Below are 12,973 nucleotides of genomic sequence, written 5' to 3'. Positions count from 1 at the left end.
ATGACCTTTTCTGGTAAGGCGACTTTCTTACCGCCACCATGGCGACTGTGACCATATACACCTGACCTCTAGCTGACCTTAGGAAGGTGTGTGATTTCCGTTTCCATGGAGACGGGTTTGGATGAAAGGTGCTCAGTGGTGTCGTGTTCAGAACACACATGTACCAGCTTTAACAATAGAAACACTACGGCAGAAAATAATATCTTTCTGTACTCAACTCACCAGATTTTAATGTTCGGCAGTTTATACATGTAACATGTTATGAGTGTGTGTGTGTGTGTGTGTGTGTGTGTGTGTGTGTGTGTGTTTGAGCGTGCGCGCGCGCGCGCGCGTGTGTGTGTGATTGTTTGTGTGTGTGTGAACGCCCGGGTCTTCTCGGAGCAGGCCGCCTTAATTTTCCATTTTCCACTCAAAAGTTTCCCCACGAAAAAAGCTGCCTGACTTGTCCCGAGAAAAAAAAAACGCCATTTCCGTTACCAGGTACTGAGGCGCTGCGGGGGTGGGTACAGGTAACCTTGCTGTTTGAAAGGTCATCATGCGCGTTGCCAATGAAAATGATACGCGTACGGTTACGTGCCAATGCTGCGTTTTGATTGAGAACACAGGAGAACCCATATGTATCCGCGAACCCGATCCGGGTCTATGATGCGGGTATAAGCCACCGAAGGGAAATTCGACAACAGCAACTCAAACAAATCGCGACCACGTCGATCACTACGCTCCAGTTACCGGTAGGACCCACCAAACAATCCGTTCTACCATGGAAGCAGATTGGGAAACGATTTCGTAGAGCATGGGACATTCTTACTTCTTGATTTCAGTACAGTTTATGCTAGCGCAGAAGACATACTCTTGTTAGTGAAAACTGTGATGTTAACCTTGTGCCACAGTTTTCACTAACAAGGGTATGTCTTCTGCACTAGCATAAACTGTACTGGAGATACGGTTCCGAAGTGTACTTGATAGATGGTAGAACAACAACACTATTTTGCAGAAAGTTGATGTGTCCGGTGCGCTAAGGTCGGCCCTTTTCATTATAATTTTTCCTGTATATCCCCCATTCCACTTAAGGCGCGGTCACATTTCCCAACCCGGGGCCCGGCCGGGCAGTTGTATGGAACGAAAATTATCATACACGTATAAGACAGCAAAACACAATTTTTTTTAGAAAATTAACCACGAGCACTATTTGTGGATACTCTTAATACCAATTGTTTATTTTTCGTTCACGCAAACAACCCGGCCGGGCCCCGGCTTGGAAATGTGACCTTGCCCTTAGACGGTGCTCTCACGGCACGACCTGAAATTGGCCAGAGCACGGAGAGAGCGCCAAGGTCGCCATGGGAGCGCGATGAGAACGACATGAGACCAATGTCAGGTCGCAGAGAGAGCGCAGAGGAGCGAAGTGAGAGCACAGTAAGAGCGACCTAGTCTAATTCGGGCCTCACACCCTTGATTTTATAATCTAAATATGATGCAGGATGTACAACAATGACTTTGAAAAACAGAAGGATGTCGTTCTCTATTTCCGTAATTCGTTGAGTAAGCTATGAATTCGTTGATAGCCCCAAAACATTGCTGACATTTGAGTTTTTGGTCGCGCAGAGAGCGCAGAGAGGTCACCGTAGAGATTCCACTTGAGCACGTTTTTCGCCCTCCGACGGTTGTCAACAAGCCGAACATGGGTTACTAGTATGTCATAAACGCATATCAGGTTTGTTTCAAAATGCCATAAACAGGGAGGCCAGAGTATACAGTGCAATTTTACGGAATACAATGCAATTTTACTAGTATACAGTGCAATCTTATGGTATTAGTATACAGTGCAATTTTACGGAATACAGAGCAATCGTATTAGTACACAGTGCAATTTTACTAGTATACAGTGCAATTTTACTAGTATACAGTGCAATTTTAGTAGTAAAATTGCACTGTATACTAATACGATTGCACTGTATTCCGTAAAAGTGCACTCTGGCATCCCTGATGAATGCCTATTTTTCTCAGTTGTTTGTTGGGGCACAATTACCTGCCTTTGATGGCAACTGCTGACAGTCAAAGGTGTTCCATCGCATATGAATATCCAGCAGTATAGAAGCTGCCCACGGTGAAACGATCGCGACAAGCTCTTTTTTTTACAATTGTTCTAGTTAATGTATACACTTTTAGAAGGACAGATAATACTGTTAAATACAGGAATAAACTTTCTTTGCAAAATCATGCCCGAAGGCTAATTGCTTTTACAATCAAGTATAATACTCATTACAATACAGTAACAGGAGACAGGTAACAACTGTCTGAAAAAAGACCCGATAGTTATGATATAATTTTTTTTTAATCTCAATTGTTGTTACAAAGTTTATGATTTCAAAATTTGGAATCGACTTTAAATAAAAGCAAATGATTTTATGAGTACGTCGTCCGTCTGGAATGAGATTCGCTGTGTTTATAAGGACCTGGGTCCTGTTTATCCAATGAGAAGTCGGCTCAGTTTCTTCCTGCCCCGCACCCGACTCTTTTCGGTGTTGGCCGTGTAAATTTCCCGTTCAAAAGCTTCCCCAGAAAAAAATTGTCTCAGTTGTCCAGTCTTTTTCCGAGAAAAAAAAACGCCATTTCCGTTACCAGGTACTGAGGCGCTGCGGGGGTGGGTACAGGTAACCTTGCTGTTTGAAAGGTCATACGCGTTGCCATGTTCATGAAATCTGATCAGCCTGAACTAGGTTTGGGGTGATAGAATCAAGCAGGTACAGACACTTTCCACCAGAGAACTTTTCAGCGTGTCAGTCCTCCAGTTAACATCATTACACCGTTCAAATTCCTGTTTCTTTCCGCTGCTATTTTCTAGCATAGTCATATATATATATATATGTCACCTACCTAGCTCAGTGAATAAAAGTTATACCGTTATGAAAATAATAACACTATTCAACAGAAAGTTGACCAACGATGTCCACAAGTGGACTAGCCATGTGAAACTGTATAAACACCTTGACATAGTATTGTTGCCGAGTCAAGTATTTTATAACTTGGCATGATCGAGTTGACCACTCGAGAAATGGCAAATGTTGAATGGTACCTAACTCTTTTCACTCATAGATGTATACAGATCCATACAGCCTATGATAGAAATAGTACTAATCGTGCTAGTTACATACTAAGATCCTTCAATCAACTTAGTAATAATTATATAATAAAGTACCATCGCTGTTTTATCCAGACCCGTGTCTATCTTGTTCTAAGCCTGAATAGGTAAGGATCTGGCATGGATCTGGATAAAACTATTCACAACCACTTGTACGTGTGTAATTTGTATGACAAGACTGTCATCTTCATCAGGGCATGCAACAAGGGTCTTGTTAAACAAATAGTTATGAATAAAGAACTTATCATTCACCATCCTGAGGAAATTATTTACAGACGGTTTTGGATAGTTTCTGCGTATCCAAAAACGTAGATCTGCCACAGGCACGGTTCTGGATACGCGTGTACTGGATAAATCACAGTTCTGGATACAACAACAACAGTTACTGCATACCTGCGAAGCGTGTATTATATCAAAGGGCTAAGTTTGTCCGTCCAAAAATAAATGAATTCATTAGTACCTCGCCTGTTTGGAAACATCCTGGCTGTTTCCTCCAGAAGACTTGGGTTGAGATTTTTCCTCCGATAAATCCATTTAGTCTGGTGAAAAGTTGAACCCCTGGAGCTTGCGAAGCCAATCTTCACCCGTCAGTGTTCACCTGTCAGTCTTCAGTGTAAGCCATGTGGCTTTCCCGCTCAGAAGTTTCCGCACAAAAAAGCTGGCTCAACTGTCCCGTTCTGTCCCGTTCTTTTCCCAGGTGTTGTAAAGACGGTTCCAGATATTCGTGCTGTTTGGAAAGATCAAGTGCGTTGCCATGGGCATGGAACCTGATACGGCAACGTGATCGGCCCATGGGCGATAGGCCACCTAGTTTTTGTTGAGATCACTGTTGCTTTCTTTGTATGAACACGCGTACACTGTGCACTACGTACAAGATTCCAGAGAATCGTACACTAAACACATAACACCGTGAACTCGGTCCGTTGAAAGATTCCCGAGAATAGGACTGAATATCTCTGAATATTGACTGAAAACTAGTATTTCATGTAAGTGTAGTGTTTCTATAAAAAAATACATATACGACAGAAACTTCACAGGCTACACGATTGGGACCACTACAGGGAACTATGGTAGCACAATAGATTATAATTATGTTTACCGAAGAAAATGGTAAACATATTGTTTTTGCTCGGTTTCCTCTTCCTCCTCCTCCTCCTCTTCCTCCTCTTCTTCTTCTCCAAACATATAAAAAACAGCAATATCTCCATAACTACTGGCTGGGAACACCTGAAATTTGGTAAGGTGGTAGAACGGTACATAAGACATTGAACCTTGGTCATTTTGGCCAACATAGATGTCAAAATATGATTTTATTGGCAAAAAATGAGTGAAAAAAGTTGCATTTTAAGCCCCAAATGGAACTTTAGAACCCATTTAGAACCCGTTTAGAATTTTAGAATCGCGTTCCAATTCGGGGGTTCGATGACCCGCGGGTGAACGACCGCGCGGCCTTTGGAACACGCCATCCAGGCGGGAGGGGTAGGGAGAATAAAACACCACACCAAAGAGCACTTAGAGAGAGAGATGAGAAGCGTCATTCCAGATACGGTCACTTTTTCGATTTTATTTACGGGAAAGCACATTCTTCTAGTGAAGGTGGGTGATCTTGCACCAAGGTGAAGCCGCCGGTGGTGTCCAGTCCCCCCAGATACATCGAAACCATGGCGTCTCCTGCCGTGGACATACGCCGCAACCAGCTTGAGAGATGCGCGCCAACTTCCACGGTGAGTTGTGCTCCTTCAGTGTAAAATATGGCCAGAAGTACGGCTTCCACGAGTAGGGACTGTTGTTGTGAGCGTTTGGTATTGATTCTGACCGGTAGAAATGTGCACAGCGTACGCGTACCGAAGCGAACGTGTCTAGCTAGTCTTATTTACACAATTTCTACGTAACGTTAACGGTTACGTACCGTACAGTATCACGTAAACTCGGTCAGGTTTAGCCCGAAAAATACCGTCAAAACTTATAGAATAGTCTGGTGTGGATCATTTTGGGCAGAAACTTACCGAACATTAGGCGTTTTTTCCGTAGATTTATCGATTACATCATTGATATGTCCCTTCCTTCCGTCATCACAGTGGGGAGGGGGGCGTGTGCGATTCTAACGGCTTCCGCTTTTCTGTCAATGGGGATTTTTCAATGTTATCAAGATAGAACGCTATATACACTAGAAAGGCCGACAAGATTGACATTTGCTTGTTTACCTTTTATTTTTGTAATGCCATGGTAGTGTTATATTTTCCTTGGTAATGTCATTTTCTAACTTAAAAAAAACAAGTTGTCTGTAAATATTTTTTTTCACTTTCTTTCAAGGGTCAAGCAGTTAGAAGATCCTGCACAGAACATACAACAGGTACATATAAGCTAGTGCTAAAAAGGAAATAGCATGGTTTTCTATTGAAACTGTCTATGTACAAATAGACAGTAGATAAATGGTGGTGTCAGGTTCAAGTTGTAGTGTGCTATTATGAATAATAAGAGCAAAGTGTGCAGATGTTTTTATTTAAGGAATGACTTAGTCATAGTATATATTTTCTGTGATCTATTTCTCTGATCAGCTTTAAAATACAAAATCATACTCTCCTGTTTCTATCTTGCAGATTGGACCTCAGTAAGGAAGGAAGCAGCATTTGGTCCAGGAGAAACTGACTGGGGAGGAACAGGACTGACCTGGACCCAGCCATCCACAGAACGATACAACAGATTACGACCATTTCTAAAAACACTTGTACCATTCTGATTTCTTTCCAGTATGTAAATATTAGATACGTATGTTAAGTTGTAATAGTATATGTAAGAAATGTATATTTTTTTCAATACAGTATGTATGTATAGCTTCGCAGTGTATGGAAATATTATGTATGGATTTATAGTATATGTTACAGGTTTGTTTTATGTATGATGCATGTTTAGTTTTGTAGTACTTTATATAAGCCATGTATAGTCTCCATTTTTTGCAATTAGAGTTTAAAATGTATAAAATCTCATCATAATTATTATCTACATACCTGCAATAAAATTGTCAAATAAAAGCTAAGTGCCATATTTAAGTAAAATGCTGTCCAAATTCGTACTTGTAATTTTCAATAGGGTAACAAGATTGTAAGACAACTATAGGGTTTCAAAAATTGTTTAATTAAAGCTGTCAAGATAAATTCAATGTGTACATGACTTATACGTGCATCTTTCCTCTTAATTGCAAACATGATGAGAGTGTGTGCTGAGTGAATCATTTTTAACTTAACTTCATCCCTGGACTTACAAGGGCAAAAACATTATTCAAACCCCCCAGTTAATGTTACTCTATAATCTTATACCAGTTAAAAGTTTAAAAGTTAGCAATATAAGCAAAGTATGCTTCCACCCATCCTTCCCCAATAAAGGTATAAATGGTAGGTGACTCTGTCTATACTGAGGTAAACATCTTGCATTTGCCTGCAAATGTTACCTTTCTAGTTACTTTAAGATTGATGCAAATACCAATTTGAAAGTTTTGTAAACATTGCAGCTACAACATTTTTTATTGATCAAGCCGATATATACCCTGGCCTGGGTAATACATGGAAGCCAAGAGCGTCTGTAAACAACATCTTCATTTGAAGCGCTAAGAGATGAGGACTTGCCAGACTGTAAATAATTTACATGTACTCTGTAAAGATTTTGAACGATATTTAGACATGGGGATATGTAATTACCCTTCATCATACATGTAAACAGTGTTTGATATCTTGCCTTTTACTTAGCACACAGATTATTCTGATACATGTATCACTCGAATACGCACTGTATATAAATTGCATTGTTTATGATTTCTGTATATCAAGTGAATGTACTAGTTGCTATAGGGATTACTTAACTTTCTTTAAAGATGATTGTATTATAGCTGATCATTACTGTCACAGATAATGAGCTAACATTTTAGTGCTGAAGTTAGATCATAAGCCTTGGTCTTCAAACAGAAAGAATCTTAACGAGGTCTGATCTTCATCTCAGTGTGTTTGAGAGAATAGTGGTTGCCCCTCCAGTATCTCCAGTTCACCCCATCCGCGTAAGACTCGTGAGCCCCACCGTGGTACAGGCCGTTCAGGTTGGCCCTATGACAGCTATAGTACCACCAGGCTCCCTTGTATCGCTGGGCACAGTTGGCATTTCCCACGTCATTATCCCTGTCCTTGGTTGTGAAGAACATCGACGCATGGAAGGCCATGCTATCACCTGAACGAAAAATGTATCTTTAGTTAGTGAGACGACCACTGAAAAAGCTTGTAATAGCTTGTTTAAATTTGTTAGCTTCTTTCAATTGCACTTGTAAATCACCTCCTGTGACAAAGAGTTAATGAATGCTTTGCTAAAGGCGTTATTTTCTCCGTTAACGTTGTTAACAGTGGTTAAAAGATTCCTTCATTGACGCAGGCCACTCACAGAGATGAGGAGACCTACTCAAGTACAAGTGCAAGGTGAAGTGAAGTTCTTTGAAAACTTAAAAACTCGAGTACACAAAATGTTTTAAAAATAGTGTGGAGTCATCTGAAGCAAATATTTTGACATAACACTCCCGCACATAATTAAGAAGCAATCTGATTGAATATACCTGCAGTTCCCGAGTATCCCCCCACAGTCAGCTTGTACTTGTGCCCTTCGTCCTCCACACCGAAGTTGCTGTATTTGGCGAAGGTCGAGTTCCCCTCGAAGTCTTCCAGGTCCACCCTCAGCTCGTGCCCACCCTGTGCCGTCAGGCGGTGAAGGTTGTCATTGCCTGATAAAATAGAATTGGATAATGAGAAGTCATTTCGATGGATTGGGTTCGAATCCCACCGCTGCCACCAGTGTAGGAACACTTTTTTTTTTATTCCAACATTTCATGACGACATGCTGACGGCACACTCAAGTTACTAGTATATCAACTTATTTTATACCGTCTCCAACGCAGAGGACAAATACGGAACAGGACAATACTCATTTTCACTTGATTTAAGTGAGGAAGTGTAGGAACACATAGCTTTTAGATTCCCATAGAAAATTGTGTTAAAAAAAGACGAATACTGTCTAACTGGACACCGACACAAAAATGAAAAAAAAAAAAGGCCACCTACCAAGCCAGAATTCTCCTCCCAAGTCCCCGAACCCCGCCTTGTAGTTCTGCCAGTCCAGGAAGAAATCTACCGAACCGTCCTTCCGCCTCTGGAACACCTGTGGGACACAAGTGGTTACGGAAAAATGTTTGTCATGCTTTTAGTGATAATATTGGATGTTGCTGTCAACCACATGATTTACATCATAGCAACATGGATGTTTCACATTCATGAATTTAGGGTATTATGTGTTGTCATTATTTCAGTAACACATTATTTTGACGGATACTCAATAATGTCCAAAATTTAAAGTACCGTCCACCCTCCCCCGTCGGTGTCCATGTCACAGTAGACGCGGATGGGACTTGTGACTTCTCCGGCTGGATAGATGGTGTAGACTCCACTCGTGTTGTGGCCGCTGTTGAGTAGGTCCATGCAGGTCTGAGGGCCAGTCACCTTGTCTGTGGAGGTATATATGCGCAAATTTTGACAGTTGACAAAGTGAAAAGGAAAAGCCATATTTACAAAGCGTTACCATCTGAATATTCTACTTTATCCCTCTTTGATCTAAATCTGATCTAATGTTTATGAATTGATACTATTCCTTAAACGCAGGCTCTTAAACGTATATTTTTATGTACCTTCCAGCTGCTGCAGCTCTGTGGTGCATTGTAGTAAAGTTGCTCCTTGTTCCTGCAAGGTTGCTTCCTGTTGCTGATTGGTGGCCTCTAGTTGCTGCAGGGTTGCGTCTTGCTGCTGTAAGGTTGCGGCCTGCTGCTGCAAGGTTGCGGCCTGCTGCTGCAGGGTTGCCTCCAGTTGCTGCAGGCTGCTGGCTTGTTGCTGATTGGTCGTCTCCAGTTGCTGCAGGCTGCTAGCTTGTTGCTGATTGGTAGTCTGCAGTTGCTGCAAGGTTGCGTCTTGTTGCTGCAAGGTTGCCTCCAGTTGCTGCAGGCTGCTGGCTTGTTGCCGATTGGTCGTCTCCAGTTGCTGCAGGCTGTTGGCTTGTTGCTGATTGGTTGTCTCCATTTGCTGCAGATTTCCCTGCAGCTGCTGTAAGGCTGCAGCCTGCTGCTGGATGATGTTGTCCTGACTGCTGACTGTCGCCTGAAGAGCCTCCACGGTGGCATTCAGGTCAGCGTCAACCTGAGACTTGATTCCAAATGTGTTTCGTAAGCTTTGGCCAAAGTCATTCATCAACTACACTAAGCGATTTTGACACTTAAAAAAAAAAACTTTTAAATAAACACTTCTGAACTTTACAATGGCAGTAAATAAAGGTCGAGTACGGTAATACCGGACTTAACAAGAGTTGTAAAGGAAATTAATGCACTTGATCGTTATTTACTACGATTGTAAAGCCAGATACTGTGTACATATATAGTTAACATTGCCTGAATTTACAACCTTTGGTAAATCCAACTTTTCGTGCAGTGTGAGTGGCCTGTAAATATGTGTTCATTTTACAGCTAGATGTTGTCTGAGGCTTTATAACATCTTGTTCATGTTTGGAGAAATCAGAACTACAAAAAATAAAATGCTGCAAATGGCCCCTCTTAATCGCATTGAGCTTCAATTCATTTTGTGTTTTTTTTAGAAATAAGAATTAAAATAACATGCTTCTAATATTGTTTGTTTCTAAGCAGTAAGCTAAGGACTTGTGATATTGTGCAAACGCTGAAGAACCTGCTTCGTCTAACTGTACTTCTACTTCCTCAAAGGGAGTACTTACTTCAGCCAGCTCCTGAGCAAGTTGTTGGAGCTGTTCATCCAGGCTGTCTGTCCTGTTCTTCAGCTGTCCCAGCTGTTCCCCCAGGCTGTCCTGTGCGCTCAGGTACAACAGGAGCTGGTCCAGAGCCGGGCAGGACGGGGCGGGCTGGGCCGGACAGTGCAGTGTTATCTGCCCGGTAACTTCCTTCCCTCCCGCCGCTGTCTCCTGCTGGAGGATCTCGGGGAGGTTCTTCACGTTCGCTGCAGCTCCGCGATGCAGGAGCGCGAGGAGAGTCAGAAGCACTGCCGTACTCATGGTGGAACGTCGGGTTAGAACTGGACGGTGTGGGCCGTGTGGGGCATTTTGAAGCACATTTATGAATCACATTGTTGACCAAAGAATGAATACGATTGTCCACTGCACATTCTTGCCATGTCTAAGGGTGTCTGTAGTGTGCGCCTGTAGAGTAATATCGGTTATTCATCTCAATAAAAACGCCCTTGCCTGATGTGAATTGACCAGAATAACACAAAAGCTGTCACACAATGACTGATTGATCCTGACACTAATCTCATCTCGTAAGTGGAGTCCAATTATAAGTCGCCGGGGTACTTTTTAGTGTGCTGAGTTTACAATTTTGTATGGTAGCTTATTATATTAGAAAACAGCTGCTTTTATGGGGTAAAGACTGTTCTCAATTTGAGAGACTTTTATTGAAATAAAGGACTCAAGTGCTCAACAAACGTACACTTATTTCTTCGGACACACTTAGCCCAGCAATCTACCGGTGAAGAATGTGCCGTGGACAATCATTTTTGGTCTTTGGTAAACAGTGCACTTCATAAATGCCCCACACGGCTCACACCACTACCCAGTATCAATCAGTCAATGAAAGCTTTTGTGTCATTCTGGTCAATTCACGTCAGGACAAGGGCGTCTTTATTGAAACGAAGAACCGATATTACTAAACAAGCGCGCACTACAGACACCCTTAGTCACGGCAAGAATGTGCAGTGGGCAATCGTATTCGTTCTTTGGTCAACAATGTGATTCATAAATGTGCTTCAAAAATGCCCCACACGGCTCACACCGCCCAGTTCTAACCCGACGTTACACCATGAGTACGGCGGTGTTTCTGGCTCTCCTCGCGCTCCTGCATCGCGGAGCTTCAGCGAACGTGAAGAACCTCCCCGAGACCCTCCACCAGGAGACAGCGGCGGGAGGGAAGGAAGTTACCGGGCAGATCACGCTGCACTGTCCGGCCCAGCCCGCCCCGTCCTGCCCGGCTCTGGACCAGCTCCTGCTGTATCTGAGCGCACAGGACAGCCTGGGGGAACAGCTGGGACAGCTGAAGAACAGGACAGACGGTCTAGATGGACAGCTGCAACAACTTGCTCAGGAGCTGGCTGAAGTAAGTACTGTCTCGAGGAAGTAAAATCGAGAAGACGAAGCAGATTTTTTAGCGTTTGCACAATGTCACAAAATCTTAGCTTACTGTCTAGAACAAGCAATATTAGAAGAATGTTATGTCGATTAGTCTTTCTACAAAAAGCTAAAAATGATTTGAAGCTCAATGTGATTAAGAGGGACGGTCACTTTTTCCCATGGAATGCAACATGTACACATTTTTCATTTACAGCATTTTCCTTTTTCTAATATGACTTCCCCAAACATGCATTGCACGAAAACATAAATTTACCGATACCAGTATACTTAGTAGTTGTAAAGGAAATTACTGCACTTGATCGTTATTTACTACCCTTGTAAAGCCAGATACTGTGTACATAGTAAACATGACATGAATTTACATCGTTTGGTAAATCCAACTTTTCGTGCAGTGATGAACAAGATGTTATAAAGCCTCAGACAACATCTAGCTGTAAAATGAACATATAGTTACAGTTACTCAAAGTCGTTTAGCGTAGTTGATGAATGACTTTGGCCAAAGCTTACGAAAGACATTTGGAATCAAGTTTCAGATTGACGCTGACCTGAATGCCACAGTGGAGGCTCTTCAGGTGACAGTCAGCAGTCAGGACAACATCATACAGCAGCAAGCTGCAGTCTTACAGCAGCTGCAGGGAACTCTGCAGCAACAAGCCAGCAGTCTACAGCAACTAGAGACAACCTTGCAGCAACAAGCCAACAGTCTGCAGCAACTGCAGACCACCAATCAGCAACAAGCCAGCAGCCTGCAGCAACTGGAAGCAACCAATCAGCAACAGGAAGCAACCTTGCAGGAACAAGCAGCAACTTTACAACAATGCACCACAGAGCTGCAGCAGCTGGAAGGTACGGATAAATATTTGTTTAAGGAATAGTATCAGTTCATAAAAGGTAGATAAGCTAGCAGGATCCGACCAGATCAAAGACAGATAAGGTGGGATGTGTCTTCAGATAGTAACCCCAGATAGTAAAAACTTTAATTTTTGATTTACGTATATATACCTCCACAGACAAGGTGACTGGCCCTCAGACCTGCATGGACCTACTCAACAGCGGCCACAACACGAGTGGAGTCTACACCATCTATCCAGCCGGAGAAGTCACAAGTCCCATCCGCGTCTACTGTGACATGGACACCGACGGGGGAGGGTGGACGGTATGTTGAATTTTGGACATAATGATTACAACATGTGTTTAAGAAATACTGACAACGCAACACATAACACTCGTATTACACGAAAACAGAACATCAATGTTGCATATAAATTTAGTGTTTGATGGCTACATATTATCCCTAAAATCGTGACAAACATTTTTCAATATCCCTTTGTCTATCAGGTGTTCCAGAGGCGGAAGGACGGTTCGGTAGATTTCTTCCTGGACTGGCAGAACTACAAGGCGGGGTTCGGGGACTTGGGAGGAGAATTCTGGCTTGGTAGGTGGCCGTTTTTTTCATTTTTGTGTCGGTACCGTACAGTTAGACGGTATTCGTCTTTTCTAAACAAGATTTTCTGCGGGAATCTAAAAGATAGTGTAGCAATGTGTTTTATGTAGCCGATTACATGCGAACGAAGGAGACAGACCCAATGGCCAGTCTGTCAGTTT

General features: G+C 42.5%; 2 protein-coding genes across 2 annotated transcripts in view; one reads left to right on the top strand and one right to left on the bottom strand.

Moving 5' to 3' along the window:
* Positions 1–7,109: 7,109 nt before the first annotated feature.
* On the bottom strand, positions 7,110–10,237 carry LOC109469897 (angiopoietin-related protein 7-like). The gene is made up of 7 exons (XM_019768654.1): positions 9,917–10,237; positions 9,215–9,411; positions 8,856–9,109; positions 8,530–8,675; positions 8,236–8,332; positions 7,734–7,898; positions 7,110–7,357 (listed from the first exon to the last, which is right to left on the bottom strand). Exons 1-7 carry the CDS (start codon positions 10,235–10,237, stop codon positions 7,110–7,112), a joined length of 1,428 nt encoding a protein of 475 aa, XP_019624213.1.
* A 663-nt stretch (positions 10,238–10,900) lies between these two features.
* Positions 10,901–12,973, top strand: part of LOC109469898 (techylectin-5B-like) — a 3,506-nt gene continuing 1,433 nt past the window's right edge. Inside the window, exons 1-4 of the mRNA XM_019768655.1 lie at positions 10,901–11,333; positions 11,896–12,214; positions 12,379–12,524; positions 12,707–12,803. Coding sequence (XP_019624214.1) covers positions 10,980–11,333; positions 11,896–12,214; positions 12,379–12,524; positions 12,707–12,803 — 916 coding nt within the window. The 5' untranslated portion in view covers positions 10,901–10,979. The remainder of the gene's footprint in view (positions 11,334–11,895; positions 12,215–12,378; positions 12,525–12,706; positions 12,804–12,973) is intronic.

This window comes from Branchiostoma belcheri, unplaced genomic scaffold (assembly GCF_001625305.1).
Source record: "Branchiostoma belcheri isolate BF01 breed outbred unplaced genomic scaffold, Haploidv18h27 scaffold210, whole genome shotgun sequence".
Taxonomy (NCBI): Eukaryota; Metazoa; Chordata; class Leptocardii; order Amphioxiformes; family Branchiostomatidae; genus Branchiostoma; species Branchiostoma belcheri.
This window is presented reverse-complemented; position numbering and strand designations above follow the sequence as displayed.